At 43.2% G+C, this 22,648-nt stretch overlaps 1 protein-coding gene across 1 annotated transcript; it reads left to right on the plus strand.

The window, feature by feature from the left end:
- Positions 1 to 424: 424 nt before the first annotated feature.
- On the plus strand, positions 425 to 12,863 carry LOC121856409 (protein Daple-like). Its single transcript, XM_042351990.1, has 10 exons — positions 425 to 928; positions 2,782 to 2,910; positions 3,015 to 3,086; positions 3,685 to 5,257; positions 5,499 to 5,573; positions 8,685 to 8,731; positions 9,332 to 9,445; positions 10,336 to 10,462; positions 11,220 to 11,344; positions 11,928 to 12,863. Exons 1-10 carry the CDS (start codon positions 781 to 783, stop codon positions 12,131 to 12,133), a joined length of 2,616 nt encoding a protein of 871 aa, XP_042207924.1. The 5' UTR covers positions 425 to 780; the 3' UTR covers positions 12,134 to 12,863.
- The last annotated feature ends 9,785 nt before the right edge of the window (positions 12,864 to 22,648 follow it).

The raw sequence follows: 22,648 nt of genomic DNA on the forward strand, positions 1-22,648 counted from the left end.
TTTAATTTGTTCTTAAACTTAATCTAACCAAGTCATAACCTGTCCACAACGCTCAATGTTAAGTAATGCCCACATAACACAGTACAGCCTCTATACTAGTAACTTCAAACGCATGTATACTCGGTGGAGGCTGACTAGGCTATGTACCGAAAGAGTTGCCTAGTCCCGCAAAACAGCTCATGTCACATTTCGCGGTAGACTTTCAAGTGACCATTAACTGTCCAAACTAGTACATTTTAACAAGTTTACGTGGCCCATATTCGTGTATTTTCGGAAATAAATTATTTATTTTTGGACGTAAGTGAAAATTTTGTACAATGAACGAAGAAGAAATTCATTTGCATGTTATTTTTTTTTTTTTTTTAGTGATGTGAAGTGGCAACATAAAATGAGTGCAAGATGGTGGTGGTAGTGGTGGTGTAGAAGTACTAGCCTAGCGTGCGAGAAGACTGTGCCACTCCCCTCGCCCACAGCCTCAACTACAAACATCCAACCAGCTAATCCAAAAACCCAATTCGACCTTCTCACTTTCAGGGTCAAAATTTTAACCTGTTGGAAGTTTATAAAGCGTAGATATCTAGCTTTGGATTTTAGTCGTGTCTGAGGTGATTTTGTACGGGAAAAAAACTGGAGGAAATTTATCGAGTGAAAACAATCTCGTGAAATTTTGCAGAGTGGAATATTTTAGTATTTTGTCCAGTGGAAAGTTACGTGGTGGGATTTTGTTCAGTGAAAAGCATCTTGTGGCAGCTGTATTAGTAAGATTTTGTGGTGGAAGGGATGTGTGGAGTAATGTGGTTGTGGTTGTGGCTGTGGTGGTGTGTTGGAGCTGCTGCCACCCCAGTCAACCAGTCTAAAGGCTTACAAGGAGACGTACCACTGTCACAGATGGTCAAGATGGTACAGCAACAACAGCAGGTGGTACACGGTCAGTAACTAGTACAGACAATTACTGTACTTTATCGTCTCCCGTCAGCCTCAAGGGCAATCGGTCACGTCTCTGTTACGCACTTTTGGCAAGTACTGTACTGGACCTGTTCTGGCTTCTGAATGTATCTGTACCTTCGCAGTGTTGGTCAAGTCTGGTCTTGAAAGCGCTCACACTCGGTGCCGTCACAGCACACACTGGCAGATTGTGCCAAGAGTTCACACATCTCACTCCGAAAAATTTGCTCTGACAGTTTTCTGAACTTCTGACTTCTTCAGGTATGAACTCTCGGCTGAATATTGCCCTCTGAAATGTTTATATTCACTTAAGTCACTCATTGCCCGCCTATAATATAAGTCAAGCAATTGCAGGTGTAATAATCTTTCTGGGTAACTGAGGCTGCCGTACTGCAGGCACCAGTCTGGTGGTCCTCCTCTGGACATTTTCTATCAACTGAGAGTCTCTAGCATATCTCCGGGACCAGACGGGATGACAGTACTCCATTCCGGGGAGCACCTCACTTTTGATGAGTGTTAAGAGGGACGGACCACCTAGATATCTGAACGACCTTCTAGTTTACTTACATGATTCACTTTCCTTGTCAACATACACACCTAAGTACATCCCCTTGCATTTCGTAATATTGAATCTTAACCATTCATTTAACTATTCCTGAAGGTGATAGAAATCTTCTGTAGCTCTCCACAATCCGTTTGGTTTTTAATTCCCCTGAATAACTTGGCACCGTCCACAAACATTTGAATGGAGAACTGTATAGTTTCTGGCAAGTCATTTATAAAGCTAAGGAACAACAACGGGCCCAGTACATTGCCTTGCGATAGCCCCACTTAACAAGGATCTCTGGAATTTGCCCAAAACAGCCAAATGATTGCACACTATCGTCAGCACCCTACTTACCAAGGGGGACAAGGTTCTACAAATGGATAAACACTTCACTGGGCTCAAATCAGTCCAGTCTACATATCTATAACTAGTTAATGGTCACAATCTCAACACAAGAACGCCACCAGCACATTAAACTTTCAGAACTGGGGTGAAAATCATAAACTCATGGGGTACTCTGCCAGTTAATGTTGTGACAGCACAAAAAGTGAACCCCTCTGAACTCCAGGCTACACCAACACTGGCACATGCTCAGGTGCAGTTGCGAACAAAATTCCCTGGACACTTAGCAGTATCTGGCATGTCATTACTTGGGGTTCATTAGGTGAGAAGGATTAGGATTTGTTTGTATTTATTGATTTTTTTTTTTGTACTGTCGAGTGTTTTTTGTTTGTTTTTGGTTTCAACGTAATATGTGTGATAATAAGCGACATTCATCTACAACAGTCCTGTTGCTTCTCCTCCGAACCACCGACCCCGAGATTTAGACTCGTGAATCCGAAACATATAAAGGTAGACTAATACAACAATACTGCTTTGGGTTCACGAGTCTGAAGCTCGGGGTTCGTGATTCAGGAGGAGAGGCAACAGGACTTTTGTGGGGTGATTGTACAGTACATTCAAGAACATGTTTACGCTTACGATACCATAAAACAGTGTATAAGAGACAACTGCCTAGCTGTTCGACACGCTACTGGCGATTGTTAGCGTCTAAGTAATGTTGGTGCTTGGGTGCCTGTTGCTATCATGTTAGTGCGTGGGTACTGACACCAAGATAATGCTATACTGCTTTGTAACGTATGTCTCTAAACCCATGTCTGTATCATTGTATGTTTGTCTCTATTGTTTGTCTCGTCATTGTTTGTATGTCTGTCTCCCTGTATCTTTTGTTTGTAAGTCAGAGAATCTCATTATATAAATCAACCATCTCTCTTCCCTCACACACTCAGAGATGAATGACGCGCTGATGAGGGTCGACACCCGCACCGAGTTCCTTATCAGACTCATGAGTGAAGGCTTTAACACCCTCACCACCTCCCTCGCCTCAAAACTGGAGCAGGACAAAAATATATCGAGAGGTAGGCATGTGGGGAGAGGGTGTGTTTGAGAGAGAAGGGGAGTCTCTCTCTCTCTCTCTAGCTCTTTTTCCCATGCCTTACTAACTCATTTTCGTTACTTTCAGAGGTCAGACTGGTGTGGCGAGGGATGGAGGAGCTCTGTCATACCTGTGAGTGTCACCCTCAACACCACAAAAGTAAGTCAGCCCCCTAACTCATCCTTACCTATCATCACCATCATCATCCTCATCCACCATCATCATAATCCTTACCTACCATCATCATCATTCCCACCATCATCATCATCCCCACCATCATCCTCAATCTCATGAACTCGTCTTTGGGTCAGTCATTGTATGCAGAGGTGATACACTGCTTAAAAGTCTTCATTGACTCTCGTCTGGGTGTGTAAGCTGTCAGTGTGTAGCTTCTGGTTGTACACCCACTCAATAAACTACCTGTACTCGGGGTGATCGATGAACCCCATAATGAACACTGTGACTCCTGTTGTCTTGGTAGGGTTGTCAAAATCCTTCGTCCATTGTGTCATATTGTCTCAACACTGTTTGATATAGATAGTTTTTTTTAAGTGGCTGTACATGGGTATTAAATTGTCTCTATCCTCTGGTGTTAATATTTCAGCCATCTTTGTTGTTTTGTTATGATTCCCTTCTCTTGAAAACAACAAAAACAAATGAACATCAAATGTCCTATGGTGAAGTGACTTATTTCTTATGCAAGACTTTATACAATATATTTTCTGATAATCAAAGAGTAATTTTAATTTTCCTGCAGATGCTGTTATACAAGACACTGTCTTCCTCAAGAAACTTAACCAACTTGAGAAAGACAATGGGAGCCCAGACGCTAGTATGGTGGGAAATGAAGGAGAAGAGAGATTACTTGAAGAAAAGATCAAGGCTTTAGAGGAAGAAAACATACAGCTGTTAAGAAATAATTCACAACTGGTTGGTGAAATTAACGAAAAGGAAGAAGAATATGAAGAAATACAAGAAGAGAAAAGGAAGCTTGAAGAACTGATCACACAACTGGAAAAGAGCGAGGATATGGAAGCTGACCCTGGGGTAGAACCTTATTTCGAAGTGGAAGACGATAGGACTAATCTTGACTTAACAATAAAACGCCTCATCACAAAAAACAGGAATCTGGAATCTAATAACACGCGCTTGGGTGAGATAATTGACTATAGAGAAGAAGAGAACTTAGAACTAAGGGCAAACATTACGGCACTCCAAGATACACTTTTGGAATTAGATAATATCAGTAGGTTAATAGTGGATAATCTAACACGTGTGGTGGAGGAGTGCGAGACAGTCAAACAGCACATGACACATACACCAGGAGGGGACACGGCACTTCAAGCAAAGGCCAGGACTCTGCAAGAACTCACTCAAAACTTGGCACTAATAAACTCACAGCTGTCACGCGAAAACACCGAAACGGGTAACCAGATAAGAGAGCTCCAGGAGGACAAGAATCTCATGCTGGACAACATCAATAGACTCGAACTGGAGAAGACGCAACTACGAGACAATGTGACTCAGCTGGAGAGCAAATGTCAACAAAGGGACCTAGAGGAGAAGAGACAGCTTAACGAAAGGGTGATGGAGCTGGAGGAAGTCCAATGGAGACTAGAACAAACCAACACACAACTCGGGCAGATGAACGACAAGAACAGGCGACTTGAAGCAACGAAAACATTACTCGAGGAAACTGTCAAGAATATGGTAGAAGACGAAGAGGACCGATGGAATAGACGAGTAGCAGGAGAGAAAGCAGCAGAGGTGAAAAAAATGGAAGAGGAGAACAGAGAACTGGTCATTAATAACACACAAATAAGAGAAGAATTAAGAGAGAGTAAACAGTTATTCAGTGAAACAGACACTGAAAAAAATAACTTTCAGCTTCAGAACATGCAACTACAAGTGGAGAAATGGGAACTGGAGAAGAATCTAACATGGCTGAGACGAGAGAGTGAACGAATACAACAACAATACACTAAATTAGAAGAAGAAAACGATTCATATGAAGATAAATACAATGAGATGGAGAGTTGGAGAGAACAACTTGAAAACGGTAACCAGGTACTTTTGGAGGAGTACGAAGCGAAAGAACAGGAGAACATGGAATTGCTAGAAGAGAACAAGTCACTGGTGGCAAAAGTTCTCCATTTGGAAGAGAACAAATGGCAGCTGGAACTAAGTAACAGTATACTTACACAGGAGAACATGTTCCTCCATGAAAATAACACCAGAGTGAACCACGAGAATGAACTATTGCAGAAGAACACCCACCACCTGACGCAACTTCACTCCCAGTGTGAGATGAATCTGACCAAGCTGCTGAGGTAACATTAATTATTGTTTTGTTTCTGTGACCATCTTTGTTATGATATTTTGAACATATTTTTGATCAAGTGAAGATTAGACACCACAGTTTATTTCACCACGATGCTAACCTAATCTAACCTAACCTACCTTGACCTAAACCAACCCCCAGGTGAGATAAACTAGGGAGCCTAATCTTCAGGTGATCTAATAGAGAGAAACATGATCTGCTTCCTAACTATAACAAACGTTGTCTTACAGCAAACCAAGAGACTGCGCTGAACACTATTGCCTGGGGGCCAGACAAGACGGCATTTACACCATTCATCTACCCAGGTAAGTCTCTCAGTATGTACAAAGGTCACGTAACAAGAAATTCACCAGATATGTAAACACATGAGGTTCTAAACATCTTCGAAAATATATTAGTTATGAGATATTGGGAGCAATTTGTGTTGTGAAGCTTGTGTCACTTATATGTGTTGGTGATACACGTTAACTGTATCACCAGAAGAAAGGCAGATACTCACACAACGCCATATGAGACACACACACGACTGAGCCAAGCCGAGGGAGGGTAGTTGCCTGCCGTCACCAGTGGTCTGCAGCCCACCAGTTTCTTGTACAGTTTAGAGCGAGGAAATGGGTATCTAAGCGGCAGTGCTGTTATGTTATTAAAACCACTGAATATATTTTATGCTCGGGGTCACAGACAAGGGCGTCATATGGAGCCACCCGTAAAGACCATCACCTGCAGTAGTGAACCACCACCTGACAGACCGTACCAATACACTGTAGTTCCCCGAATATGGTCAGTCTTCCCTCCCCATCACTCTGCAACTCACCTCCCTCGCTAACAGATTTGACGAGCTCCGCACCACAGTCAGGTTACTTGCTGCCAACGTTGTTGCCATCAGTGAGGCGTGGCAAATTGTTCCTGAGACTTGCCACATTGAGGGATACCAACTCTTTCAACACCTCCATACACACGGGCATGGTGGGGATGTGGCCCTCTTGTCAGGATGAACTACATCCATTACGTCCATTGCACCTGGATGTTTTAGTCCAGCTGATGTGGAGGCATTAAGAGTACATGTTGTACCATGAGCTCACCCCCACCACACTGCCTCTTATCATATACTATGTGGTATACCACCTGCATCACTCACCCACCAGAGACACTCTTATCCATCACATTCATTACCACCTCAGAGTTAGGTACCCATGTGCCAAGCTGATACTATGCAGGGATTTTGGCAAAACTGACATCACTGATATTGAGGAGCAGCTGCTACTATCACAAGCCATGAACTTCCCTACGTACAGTCAAAACACCCTAGACCTTATCTTAACCGACTTAGCGGACCAGTACCAACCACCTCAACCAAAGCCTATCGGGTGTAGCACACAGACACACCTCTCGGTGTTCAGGCTTCCAACTCCCACCACATACACAGACCCCACATCAAGACCTACAGACCAATTACTGACTCTGCATTGCATCTCTTCGGGCAGTGAATAGTTCAGTATCCCTGGACTGAAGTACTAAGTGTGGATGACGGAGACACCAAATGGACAAATTACATCAACACCACCACTTCTTCCCTGAGAAGTCCGCCAGAATACACCCAACTGACCTGCACTGGACCACACCTCGGATCAAGACTTGTGCCAGAGCCTTTTATCTCAACGAAAACAACAACTATAGTGCCCTTTGCAATAGTCATCCATGAAATATGCACCGCAAAGAAGTCTAACTACCCAACCAAGCTGCAACACCTGAAGCAGACCAACATCAGTCAGTGGTATGGTAAGCTTAAGGAACTCTGTGGTTTAAACCCCACTAATAATGACGCAGCTTAGCAACTAACAATCATTTTCCAACAATTTGCCAGTGACTCCCTCAGCTTGACACAGTGTCTCCCTGCTCCCTTCCCACTGCATTAGTGGAAGAACTCATAAGAGCAAGGCGACTGGACAAACTTAAGATCAAGCATTTCACAATCCCCAATGACCTACCAATGAAACTCTACAAGGAGTTCTCCCCGGAATTAACTAAGCCCCTCTGCTCCATCATCAATGCTTCCCTCAGTCAAGAGATGACCAGCTGACCGGAAGACCCCATGTGTCATAAGTGCCCAAGTTAATGAGCATGTAATCCTTAAACGAGTTACGACCCATTGCCACCACCACAATACCCAGCTGCGAAAGTTTCGTTTTGACTTGGCTTATGCTGATATTACAGGTGCCATAGATCCTCAGCAATTTGGCAACATTAAAACTTCCTCCACTACCCACCGTCTTGTCAGCTTTCTTGACTATATACAGTATCGCCATTTGGAAAAACACAAGACGTCTGTGGCTGTCGCCTTCACTGACTTCACCAAGGCATTCGATTTAGTCAACTACAGTACAATTTAATTATTAACAAAGCCATCGACCTCGGGTTTCGGAGAAGTCTTATACCATGGCTGACAGACTTCCTTGCACAGGTAAATACAACCGTCAAATTTTCCAGCCCCTCAGTACTTACTCATCATTCACACTTCGCAAGTCCACCTACCCTTCCCCTGCCTATAGTCTTCCTCCCTAAATGCCACACAACGGAAACATCTAAAAAAAAATGCAGAAAAGGGCATGTAAGATTATTCTCTCTCCCTCCTATTCCACATATCAAGAAACGCTCAACACACTGACCCTCTCGGCTCTCTCTGATCATCACCACGACCTCATCTGCAAGTTTGGCGAGAAGCTTCTGCACCTCCTCGACACCGGCTCCTGCTTCCACCCAAGATCCCTCGTCCTCTAATTGCTGTTCGACACTACAACTGCATCCAGCCCATACGAGCACGCACTGATCGCTATAAGACCAGCCCAGTCCCAACTATTGTAAAAAGTATCAACAACTCATAGTTAACCAGTGTGTTCACTCCCAGCCAACCTTACCTTTGCACTGTTACTATGTTGAAATACCCTGTAGTATAACCTTCTCCCCACCTTGTCATTATATATCATATTTGTATCACTTATGTTACTTATATATTATTTTTCAATCAAGTGACCCATTTCCCAATTATGTAACTGTATATTTTCAGTCTTTTCGCTGCCATGCTCTTTCAATAAACCGTTAATTATTATTATTATTATTATTTCAATACCCATAATGCACAACTAAACATGCATCCGTACTGACGTTTCTGATACTCACGTCACCAGAAGCCCAATACTGTACCTAAATATGAATATGTTTTATACACTCGTAAATAAACGTTCTCTCTATGTTATTCAAAAATATTTATGATAACTCTCTGCTTGTACTAAATACTATCTACTTGTCCTTCAGAAAAAAAAACTGAATAAATTTCCATCGAATATTTTAAGCCACACATTAGCATAAGTTAGGTTAGGTTAGGTTTCCTTGGTGTGTTAATATGTTACTTGTTACAGTGGTGAGGCGAATGTGTCCGTGTGGTGCGACATGACCACGGACGGCGGTGAGTACCTCAGTGTTCCTCAGAGAACCTCAGTGTTCCTCAGAGTACCTTAGTGTTCCTCATTGTTCCTCAGAATACCTCAATGTTCCCCAGTGTACCTCAATGTTCCTCAGAGTGCCTCAGTGTTCCTCAGAGTACCTTAGTGTTCCTTATTGTTCCTCAGAATACCTCAATGTTCCCCAGGGTACCTCAATGTTCCTCAGAGTGCCTCAATGTTCCTCAGAGTGCCTCAGTGTCCCTCACATTTGTCAAGTAATTACATTTAAGGGTTGGTATTACAATTTAAAGGTTAGTTCTAATGGGCCCCAATTCTAATAGGCCGCAGTTCTAATAGGCCCCAGTTCTAATAGGCCCCAGTTCTATTAGGCCCCAGTTCTAATGGGCCCCAGTGGTAATGGGCGTCAATCCAAATGGCTGAGTTAAGTTAGATTATATTAGACTGAGGTCTCTTACAACTGGGGTTTATTTAATCTGTAACTGCCTATCATTATGTCAAGTTAGGTTAGGTTTGGTTAGGTTAGGTTAGGTTAGGTTAGGTTAATAGGGACAAGGGTCTTATAGAAGTGGGGGTATATCTGATCAGCAGTTGTGTATCACCAGGTGGCTGGACAGTGTTCCTGGCTCGGTCAGAGGGGGAGCAGCAGGAGAACTTTGCCAGGAATTGGAATCTCTATAAACACGGCTTTGGCAAGGCGTCCTCTGAGTACTGGCTGGGTAAGTGTGCATCTCCCCTTCGCCCCTCAAACACACCGATCCCCCCACACGCACACACACTGATCCCCCACACACACACCGGTCTCACCCACACAAACATCCTCGACACCGTTTCCTGCTACCACCCGAGATCCCACGTCCGCGAATTGCTGTTCGACACCACAATCGCATCCAGCCCATACGAGCACGTACTGATCGCTGAAAGAACAGCCCAGTCCCAACCATTGTAAAAATTATCAACAACTCGCAATCAACCAATGTGCTCACTCCCAGCCAATCTTACTTTGGTATTGTTACCATGTTGAAATTCCCTATTGAATGACCCTCCTTTGTTATTGTATATCTTATCTGTACCAATCATATTACTTATTTTTCAAACAAGTGGCCCATTCCCCAAAGGCCACCTAGGCGTGAATTTTTTTAAGGTGTAAAAGCTGTCGCCAACACAACAACCAGACCTTAAGTTAACGAGCTGCATGACCCACTGTCAAGGAATAGTCCGAGAAGACCGGACAACTCGCCAACTGCACTGGCTAACCATTACCCCGTAACACTATCAACAAATCGATTAACATCCAGGTTCCCAATTACTGCTGGGTAGACATATATATTGAAAGGTACTAGAGAAAAAAATAACTCCCTCTCCCGGAAAAGCCTTGTTCATCAGTCAGACAGGAAAGGCGAGCATTAGAGATTAGCCTAGTTATACGCAGCCAGACACTAGCTCTCAAAAGTACACTGTATCTTACTGGCTACAGACGACACTGATTACAAGAACAAACAAACCTTATTAGTTATCCCTTAAACACAGATAAAACATTAAAAACAACTACACACTAAACACTATCAATAAACATAAGACGCTAATGACCACTTATTCTCCCTGATAGGTAACGAAAACATACACTCTCTCACCTCTGCCACGCCCCAGGAGATGCAACTGGACGCCAGGAATTACCACGGGGACACACGCTGGGCTCGCTGGACTACTTTCATTGTTGACTCCGAGAACACGCAGTACGTTCTGTGGACAAAACAAATTCACATGTTATTGTCACATTACCTTTCTTATTTCACATTTCTAATTTAGGTTTTAAAAGTCTGATTTCTGGTGTTGTTTTCCATTCGGGATTCTAATTTGGTTTCTAATTCAGGTTTTAGAGTTATTTTCTGATTGTTAGACATGGGAGGTGTTGCTAAACATGGTAAGAATGTACATGGGGAGATGTTATTACAAATGGACTATGATAACAAATACTTTTAATACACAAGGGATAGACGAGATTAAAATAGAACCGAATTAGGACCTAAAATAGCTAAATTGGGTTTCCTTATAGTCTGCATTGACAATAGGTAAATTATCCCTCGTGCCATCTAGTGGGTGTATTCTAGCAATTACTTAGTGCTTGGTGGTATATCTGCTCAATACCTCAATACATGATTGACTGTAAAGTATTTGAAATACATGTTGGAAAAATAGATGGAAAACAGTTGTAATATTTGGAATGTTAGAAAAAAGGTGAGATTAATTGTTATTTCTTATAATGTCTCAGAAAATAGATTATTATTTGTAATTCTTAAAAAAATAATGCCGCATATTACTGGCTACTGATAATATAGATTACAGTAATGAACACACCGTATTAGTTACCCCGTAAACACAGAGAAAACGATAAAATAACACCATTTTACTATCAATAAACACAAAACACTAATAACCAGTAAAACAGGATATAGTTCTAACATTGTGGTATATGTGTGTTTGTGTATACAGTTACGAGTTAGAAGTGGGTGGATACGTCAACAGCAGTACACTAGGCGACTCACTCACTGGGGATCATCCTCTCCACCGCACCAAGTTCTCCACCAATGATCGAGACAACGATGGGCTCCCCTTCGGTAAGTCCATTGTACTTCCTCAGCCAACCAATTATTTGGCTAATATTAACCCGTTCTGTCTCGATGATAGCTTATTTTTACCTTTTTTTCACAAATATTCACTTTTGATTTCTCTACAAGACAATGATGGCAGAATACCTTTTTACGAGTTCCTTAATACAAGTGTGATAATCAGGACCAAGAAAGTCAAGTTTATCTGGTAATTAATAAACATTCCAAGTTCACACGAGAAACTAGTTTAAAATATTATTAGTGTTATTAGGATTAAAAGCCACCCACTGGGAGGATGTCATACCAACTCGGAATTTTCGTAGTTTTTAAATAATGAAGGACGATAATGGACATCCTTGGGTATGATTATTTGGTCAAAGATTTAAGAACTGTCACATTCCTCAGTTGTATAAAGGAAAATTCCACGTGAACGTTTGATTTAAAGTGAACGTAAAATTAGTACCGGGTATCGCTTGCTACCCCATCACCGAACTCATTAAACGATACGAATGAAGAAATATATCACTATTTAAAGACTATGAAAGACTTTGACTACTGTATGATGATTTAAGAATGTATGTGCAACTTACAGGCTCATGTGTGGAGTTCTTCGCTGGGGGAGGTGGCTGGTGGTACAACTACTGCTCTCACTTGAAGCCCACAGCGCCTCTGGCAGTCGCAGGCCGGAGTGACACGCTAATGGCTGCCTACTGGACCCCGGGATTAATGACTTGGGCCAGACTTAACTGGGTACAGATGAAAATCAGGCCAACCAACTTCCCCACTTGTGACAGTTGATATGTCAGCCTGGCCATGGTATAACGAAGATGGGGATTGATACCAGCGGGTGGGCAGCAAGGAGAAAAATGGAAGTTGATTGTGTTAACACTTGAACGATTCTGGAACAGCTCCTGACATTTTTACTGAAGTACAATAATACTCTACTTAGACTTACCATATTAGTCAATTTCTAGAGGCTATATATTTACAAATCCTTTCCTATTATATTCCATATTATACTGTAGGATAAATGGTAAAAAAAAAAGTAACAATATTTATAATTTTAAGCCTTAATTATTACAACTTACAAATATATATAAGATAGAGGTCTTGAAAAGCATAAATATCAAATAATAGAATTTTTTTTTAACAATGTGATGTATATTATTAGAGAAGCTATTGAATGCAGTGAAATATATCGAAATTAAATGTTTATTATAATTATTTAAACACTATATAAGAAATATGTTTAGTTGTGTATTAAAGTTGGGTGTATATGACCTATATTTAATGAACTGAAAAACCACCCCAAAAAGATGGATTCTATCACTGAGAAATGCAAGGCATAAAGGTAAATAATAATGAAGATATTAGAGATCAATAAAAGAAACTTGCATTGACGAAGCGTAGCATAAGGTATGGTGTGTCTTATACCTGAGACTGTAAGAACAGGGATGTCAGTTTCGCTTTCGCTGATCATTAAAATACTGATGATGGTTTATAGCCAAATATAGTTAAAATTACCAAATGCATATGATTATTAACCTTATTTTCACCGCATATTGGATTAACCATCTAGAGACCAAACTAAAATAATCGTATAAACACATACACACACACCGCAATAATAATAATAATAATAATAATAATAATAATAATAATAATAATAATAATAAATAAAATAGCCACATTAAATACAGATCAGTTGTGCCCATATAAAGGGTGTCAGTGGTTGTCAGCTTGTCATGTGTGGTCAAAACATTGCCTCACCTCACACTGACAGGGTGTATGGGGAGAGGCAATGGCGGTATCTCACCAACCCTAACACTCATCCCACCCCCTCATAACCTAACCTTACACCCACCCCACTCCTCATAACATAACCTAACCTAACACCCACCCCACCCCTCATAACATAACCTAACCTAACACCCACCCCACCCCTCATAACATAACCTAACACCCACCCCACCCCTCATAACATAACCTAACCTTACACCCACCCCACCCCTCATAACCTAACCAATATCCCCCTCATAACCTTAACTATTCCTCAAGAAATCATTCATTTATTTTGGTACGTTTAATGAGTCTCCTGAAATACGAAAACAAATATAACAAATTCATTAGGTCTTTATATAAACGCTGTAATGGACGTTTCGCGTGTGGACATCTGCCCAGGTGAAAACTTATCTGCCTTTCCGTCTGTCTGTCTTTCATTTCGCCTTTCTGTCTGTGTATTCGCCTGTCTGTCTGTGCACTCGCCTGTCTGTCTGTGATTTCTATCTATTTGTAAGGGTGAATGGGGTGTGGGTGATGGTAAGGTGGTGGTGGTGGTATGAGGTAGGTAAGGTAGGTAGGTAGGTAGGTAAGTAGGTAGATAGGTAAGATAGAAGATAGGTAGGGGAGGAGGGAGATAAGGCAGCGTTACCAGAGAACTCCAGTGTTGTGGTAGGCAGTTGGTTGGTAGCGATGACCCAGCCCATGACACCTCTTGCCACAGACACCCACCACACACCACACTCCCGCCACCACAGTCACCACTTAGTTCCTCTCATCACCACAACGAACTATTCTAAGTGAGATAACGTGATTGTAATTGATAGAAAAAAAAAGGAATTTGAAACCTTAATATTCCATGTAATTTACGATATATGAGAACTGTTTAAATTATCGTAAACTATTATTAATTATTGTAAATAAGCTGGAATCTTTTGTTTGCAATTATAGAACGTAATGGATAAATAATCATTGTCTACTATACGCGAATTGCAAACAGACAACAATAATACTCTGTTATTATGATGCGGTGTAGGCAAGTGATATATTGTCTACAACTATAGTATTATAAAAAAATAACCATTGTTTACTTTATATGAATTACAAACAACATTCTAATATTACTTGATGTAGACATTTTATAACCAGTATCACTTACAACCATTTCAAGCTACCACAATCTGCGTGAATTGTGGTACCGCGACGTTTAAAAGCATGTGACTTAAGGAGCTTTGATACATCACAACCTACTACCACCATCACCTGGACTACCACCATTGCTGGGACTATCACTATCGCCAAGGACTACCACTATCGTTTGGACAACCACCATCGCCAAGGCTACCACCATCTCCTGGACTACCACCACTACCACTATTCCCAATAACACCTCTCAACCCCCAGGCGGTAACAGGAAAAACATGCTTCCTAGCCAAGGTATTGTTATAGTACAGGTGTGATGAGTCAGGTGTACAAAACAGGTGACGCAGTACAGGTGTGTGGAGTCAGGTGTAACAAACAGGTGACGCAGTACAGGTGTGTGGAGTCAGGTGTAATAAACAGGTGACGCAGTACAGGTGTGATGAGTCAGGTGTAACAAAACAGGTGACGCAATACAGGTGTGTTGAGTCAGGTGTAACAAACAGGTGACGCAGTACAAGTGTGATGAGTCACGTGTAATAAACAGGTGACTCAGTACAGGTGTGATGAGTCAAGTGTAATAAACGGAACAACAGTATAGGTGCACCAGATACTTGAAGTTAGGTTTGTAGGTCACTTCACACCTGTAAATTTAACTCAGGTGTGTGTGTGTGTGTATTCAGGAGACATTAAGAGCGTCTATGGAACAAAAAATCACCTTCTATCCATCTATCCAATCCCACCCATCTATCTATCCCTTCTTTTCCTTGTTATCATTTTTATCATATTTTGTCTTCTCCTGCAGGCGTGTATGGCGTGGAGGGCGTGGGGAGGAGTGTGGTGGTGGCTGTGTGCGCACCTTCAGAGGACCGCCGGGCCAGCACCGACTCTAACAGGTCTGCCACGCCCTCCCAGGTACAGGTAACCCACGCCCTTCCAGGTACAGGTAACCCACACCTTCCCAGGTACAGGTAACCCACACCCTCCCAGGTACAGGTAACCCACTCCCTTCCAGGTACAGGTAACCCACACCTTCCCAGGTACAGGTATCCCACACACCCCCAGGTACAGGTAACCCACGCCCTTCCAGGTACAGGTAACCCACACCTTCCCAGGTACAGGTAACCCACACCCTCCCAGGTACAGGTAACCCACTCCCTTCCAGGTACAGGTAACCCACACCTTCCCAGGTACAGGTATCCCACACACCCCCAGGTACAGGTAACCCACACCCAGCATGGATACAGTCGGGAATACAACATAGACTAAATGTTCATCCCATATCAATACCTTACAGTATACGATAACTTTGTGAATCTAGACGATGTCCATGTTTACACTCCCTTAAATAATGTGTATTATTCTGTAACGTAAACATATTGTAGTCTTTAACTGTGCACTTATGCTTCAGTAATTAAAGTGTTGCAGTTGAAGTGGTGTGCGTGTGTGTGCGCGCGCAGGTGTTTGTGCAGGTGTGAATTCATAAACAACCCCCCATTACAGGTGTGTAGCTGTGAATTCATAAACAACCCCGCATTACAGGTGTGTGTGTGTGTGTGCAGGTGTGTGAACTCATAAACAACCCCTCATTACAGGTGTGTGTGTGTGTGTGCGTGTGCGTGTGTGCAGGTGTGTGTGAATTCATAAACAACCCCTCATTACAGGTGTGTGTGTGTGTGCAGGTGTTTATGCAGGTGTGAACTCATAAACAACCCCTCATTACAGGTGTGTGTGCAGGTAGGTACACGATGGGACAGGTATGTACCCTTACAGGAGCAGCAGGACTCAAGGACGCACTCCTTCACACGCCCCAGGTCACCATCCTCAAACTCCTGCCCAAATCTCTCCGTATGGCCTCTCATAAACTGCCTGGTTAGTACCTTTGTAGGATGTCTCGTAGGATGTGTCTGTCTTGTAGGATGACCCAAGTGTTTCTAGGATGTGTTAGGGCATTGTAGAATATGTCAGGGTCGTGTAGGATGTGTCAGGGTCTTGTAGTATGTGTCAGGGTCTTGTAGGATGAGTTTGGGTCTTGTAGTATGTGTCAGGGTCTTGTAGGATGAGTTTGGGTCTTGTAGGATGTGTTATGGTCTTGTAGGATGTGTCAGGGTCTTGTAGGATGTGTTATGGTCTTGTAGGATGTTTTATGGTCTTGTAGGATGTGTTATGGTCTCGTAGTATGTGTCAGGGTCTTGTAGGATGCGTTAGGGTCTTGTAGTATGTGTCAGGGTCTTGTAGGATGCGTTAGGGTCTTGAAGGATGTGCCTTATTACTACAAATTTTTCCTACTATTAATTCTACCACTACAACCACTGCTCCTCCCAGCACTACAACCACTACTACAACCACTACTCCTCCCACCACTACAACCACCACTACAACCACTACTACAACCACTACTACAACCACTACTACAACCACTACTACAACCACCACTACAACCACCACTACAACCACTACTCCTCCCAGCACTACAACCACTACTACAACCACTACTCCTCCCACCACTACAACCACCACTACAACCACTACTACAACCACCACTACAACCACCACTACAACCACTACTACAACCACTACTCCTCCCACCATTACAAATCCACCACTACAACCACTACTACAACCACTACTCCTCCCAGCACTACAACCACTACTACAACCACTACTCCTCCCAGCACTACAACCACTACTACAACCACTACCCTCCCACCACTACAACCACCACTACAACCACTACTACAACCACCACTACAACCACTACTACAACCACTACTACAACCACTACTCATAACCACTACTACAATCCACCACTCACTACACTACTACAACCACCACTACTACTACTACAACCACTACTACAACCACCACTACAACCACTACTCCTCCCACCACTACAACCACTACTACAATCACTACTACTCCCACCACTACAACCACTACTACAACCACTACTTACACTACAACCACTACTACAACCACCTACAACCACCACTACAACCACCACTACAACCACTACTACAATCACCACTACAACCACTACTACAATCACCACTACAACCACTACTACAACCACTACTACAATCACCACTACAACCACTACTACAATCACCACTACAACCACTACTACAATCACCACTACAACCACTACTACAATCACCACTACAACCACTACTACAATCACCACTACAACCACTACTACAACCACCACTACTACTACTACAACCACCACTACAACCACTACACATCACCACACCACTACTAAATCACCACTACAACCACTACTACAACCACCACTACAACCACTACTACACAACCACCACTACAACCACTACTACAACCACCACCACCAACCCACTACTACAACCACCACTACCACCACTACAAACCACTACTCCTCCCACCACTAGCAACCACTACTACAACCCCACCACTACACCCACTACTACAACCACCACTACAACCACTACTACAACCACCACTACCACCACTACTCCCACCACTACACCCACTACTTCTGCCACCACTACAACCACTACTCCTCCCACCACTACAACCACTACTCCTCCCACCACTATAACCACTACTCCTCCCACCACTACCACCACTATTATTCTCGGCTACAGAAAGAGAGGAAGCTATCAGCGGTGGAGACAGACGGCTATTGGTCACCCTCCCTCTGTGCTACCCCTCATAGGTAAGGTAACTACCGTAAATGGTCTACTACTACTACCACTACAACTACTACTACTACTATAATAATAATAATAATAATAATAATAATAATAATAATAATAATAATAATAATAATAATAATAATAATAAGTGCCTTAAACTTCTGAATCGTGAGTGTTGACAAAATAATTATCTCCTGGATATTACAATAATACACCTGTGTATCGAGTTGACTGGATATTTATCTATCTATCGGCCATATGAAACCAATGGAATAATCTGTTTACATGATCCAGCATTCTTGATGACGTGGGATGTGTGGGGTCAAGACCTCCTTCAGTGGAGTCCTTCCCCTCCACACAAGGCCCAGATGTCCCCCTGGAGGTTCTCATGTCCAGGCGAGATTCACGCAAGATGCAAGACCTGAACTTACTCCTGCCAAAGAACAAGACACCGGCCTACCTGAAGGTGGGTTCTTGGGACCTTTACCCTCATTCTGTCTCTCTATTTATTTTTCTATTTCTACACTTCTTCTTCCTCCTACAGGTGTCATGTCCCTCCAGCTGCATCTCCTACAGGTGTCGTGTCCCTCCAGCTGCACCTCCTACAGTTGTTCTTCCTCCACCAGGTGTCGTGTCCCTCCAGTTGTACATCGTCAGCGTCCTCCAGTCCTTCCTGCAGGAGCCCCGTCGCCGCTACAGAGTTTCCTGAGGTGACACAACTCGACACCTGCCCTGACACACTCCTCCACAGGGCGGTAAGTGCTAAGTCTTGGACATATCATAAGTAAGTGTGAAGTGCTGGCCATCGGTATATAGTTCAAGTGTTATGTTGTGGATATTTTTTTTTATAAGTGGATGTTAAGTTGTGGATATAAGTGTTAAGTGCTGGTTATCTTCATTTAAAACACTAATACTACTGCCAACACCTAAACCAAACCATTTACAACACTAATACTACTGCCAGCACCTAAACCAAACCATTTAAAACACTAATACTACTGCCAACACCTAAACCAAACCATTTACAACACTAATACTACTGCCAGCACCTAAACCAAACCATTTACAACACTAATACTACTGCCAGCACCTAAACCAAACCATTTACAACACTGATACTACTGCCAGCACCTAAACCAAACCATTTACAACACTAATACTACTGCCAGCATCTAAACCAAACCATTTACAACACTAATACTACTGCCAGCACCTAAACCAAACCATTTACAACACTAATACTACTGCCAGCACCTAAACCAAACCATTTACAACACTAATACTACTGCCAGCACCTAAACCAAACCATTTACAACACTGATACTACTGCCAGCACCTAAACCAAACCATTTACAACACTAATACTACTGCCAGCATCTAAACCAAACCATTTACAACACTAATACTACTGCCAATCATTTACACAACTAAAGTATTGCCAACACTCATGGAATCACCCTTAACTTAATGAACAGTTTGGACGAGATACCATGAACAAAACAGATGAAGTAATGATATGTATTGCCTGTGGTGTAGTGGTGTGTGTGTGGGGGGAGGAAGTTTCCTTCTCTACATTTTCATTCTTAAGTCTTCTTCCTGTTTTATTCTCTCTCATCTCTCCTTTATCTCTTGATCTTCTCTTATCTCTTAATTCTCTTTTATATCTACCATGTCTCTTAATCCTCTTTTATCTCTCTCTTACCTCTCCCTTCACTTCTTCAGTAGGAACTAAGTGTCAATCCCACAGGGTGTTAAGGACGAGGGTGTAGTTGAGTGTATCACCGCCCACAACCTGCAGCACCCCCGGTCAGACCAGCCACACAGGAGGAAGCAGCAGCAGCATCTACGTGAGGGAGTAGCTGATGACGGACACGGGACAGTCACTTATGCTACGCAGTCATCGGGAGGTCTGTCACTGGGCCAACGCCGAAGCTCCCATGACAGAGGTCACTCCACGATCAGCTTAGTGAGGGACGCTCATACACGGGACGCCCACGCATTGGACGCCCACACAGGAAATCCCAACAAGCGTGACTCCATTAAAGGCTTGAAAGGACAGAGTAGTGTTGATTCGCCCCTTCAGCCTCCCCCAAGGTAGGTGCCTCTACCCTGGTTAACCCCGCACTGTAGGTCTGTTCATTATCAAAAGACAAATTAAGCACCTCCCACATTCTCTCCTGGGATTGACTATCATGACAGCGACCAACAGCGCAGGAGAGACCGGCCAATTAACAGCACCTTACTGTTTCATTGTCCTCTTGTACTTGTTCAGCATTAATGGCAAAACAATAAAATCTGACCACCTGCAGATTGTGCACTTGTGTTGGTAAGTTCCAGTTCTTTCCACACAGGGAGACGGCACTAGTGGAACAGCCAAAAACATCAGTGCCGTCGTACATGAGTGAACTGGGAGCACAAAGGAACTTCCTCTACTCAGATGACAACATTTCTTATGTGAGTAACGTCATTTTATACACCTTCTAAGATCAATGTATTGCTTCTGCATTATTTAGTGCCGTTGTGTGCTTAGTTTCCAGTTCACTCTATGCATCCCAAACACAATATAAAACACTCACTCTATGACTGTATCGGGGTATCCATGGTTGACTACACCTACTGGTCACCACTGTTTGTGTACCTGCACTGTATATATAAGGGTTGAATGAATGAGAACGTGTAGTTACAGTTAGTCAGCTCAGGGTGTGAGTCACGTGGGCCTGGCATCATAAATTACACACAGTCAGCCCAGGGTGTCAGTCAAGACTGCCTGGTGTCACATCAAACACACATTGAGATAGTCAGCCTAATATCTCTCCCTACATCTTAACAAAAGTGAGCTCTTTTTTTAATCAGTGGGGAGAGGATAACACTGAACCTATCTCAAACTCACCAAAAACCGACTAGATATCCATTACAGTGAATATTCCAACTTTCCACAACACCACAAAGTTAAGGACCAAAACCACTCCACCAGCATGCAACTCTATATAGTGACGACACGTGAGGGCTAACACATGTCCCTGGTACAGGTGCTACAGGGGGTGTACATGGGTAACATCAGAGCCGCCTACTGTGAGCCCATCCTCTGTCGTCTGAACATCCAGTGTGTGGTCGATCTGTCCAACATGCTGCCCACTAAAGTCCCGGCCGAGGAGAAGTCCATCTGCCCTTGTACCTGTCCTCTAAAGACCGCCCATCACAGGTCCAGGTCAGTGCCTACCTGTTGAACACGACCACCACAAACCCAGGTCAGTCGCTGCCTGTTGATGCAATATTTTTTTTAGGTCTTCTGTCCAGTAAGCTCAAACACAACACATACGACCAGTTGCTTACTACTACTAGGGTCTGTGTGTGTGTGTGTGACAGTACAAGTTCCTCTCTCCATTACTAGGCTGTGTATCAACATCCCGGACTCAGCGGACATCGACATCACCCAGTTCATGGCGGAGGTGAACCACTTCATGGTGATGGCCCGCCAGAACCAAAAACACATCCTGGTCCACTCTTACCATGGGAAGAGCCGCGCCCCAGCCATCCTCATCCTATACCTCATGACCGTAAGTGTTGTCTCACCCTCAGTACTGCCAATGGGATGATTAGCTCCAAAGGAAGGCCACCAACAGTATAAGCTAAACCAGACAACATGACAATGAATGGATTACCGAGAAAAAAATCTTATAAGGTTTAAATGTTGATAATAATGACAAGAGAGGTTCACAAGATCATACTATTATTACAGGTTCACCGCATGACACTGAGACAAGCGTTCTCCCTAGTGAAGGCCTCCCACCGCCCCATCACCCTCAACGTGGGATTCCAGAAGACCCTACAAGACTTAGAACGTCGCCTGTGGTCCTCCCTCCCCCCCTCCCTAGTCCTCCACAACGAAGCTGCCTCTCCTAACCCACCACAGATCCGGAGAGCCTGGAACTGATGGTTTTAAGTCAACAATCTCCAGCTCCTCAGTGCCTAGAACTGGATGTGAAGATGGTGAATGTCAACAAAAATCTCACTATGTCTGCAGCTGTCAATGGAAAACAGTCCCACTCGTGCAAGATCTCTCATGCAAAGAGCTGATGGTGGTTGGCAAACTCGTCATATCTAAGAGTATTTCCCAGGAGTCACTACCTACCATAGGTGTAGGAGAGGGGGGGAGGGGGTCCATTTTACATCACCTTGTCGGGCCTATCTATACGCATCGCGTTCACACCACTCTCATCTTGCTTCTATCAGCATTATTTTATATGACTTGGCCCTTTGAATTTTGCTGGCCAGTCATGTTGCACCGACTGGCAGACCACATTACTGAAAACATCCTCTCAGAGACCCAATGCGGATTTAGAAAAGATCATCGCACCGTTGATATGAACTTTGTAGCAAGGCAAATCCAAGAGAAATACCGCAAAGAAAACAAAGATCTTTTCATAACGTTTATCAACTTGACCAAGGCCTTCGACACCGTCAACCGTGAACTTCTCTGGCTACTGTTAAAAGAGTTCGGAGTGCCACCCGAATTCAAGAGCATTGTCCCACAATTCAGTGACGGCATGTGTGCTAAAGCAGGGATGTGTCTTAGCCCCTACCATGTTCAAGATGTTCCTTGTAACAGTAACCCCCCTCTCGCATGACATCTTTAATGAAGATGACGTTGCCAACAATGGCATACAATACCGGCTAGATGGGAGCCATTTTCACCTACGACGCCCCCAAGCCAACACCA

The sequence above is a fragment of the Homarus americanus genome, unplaced genomic scaffold (assembly GCF_018991925.1).
Source record: "Homarus americanus isolate GMGI-L3 unplaced genomic scaffold, GMGI_Hamer_2.0 scaffold48220, whole genome shotgun sequence".
Taxonomy (NCBI): domain Eukaryota; kingdom Metazoa; phylum Arthropoda; class Malacostraca; order Decapoda; family Nephropidae; genus Homarus; species Homarus americanus.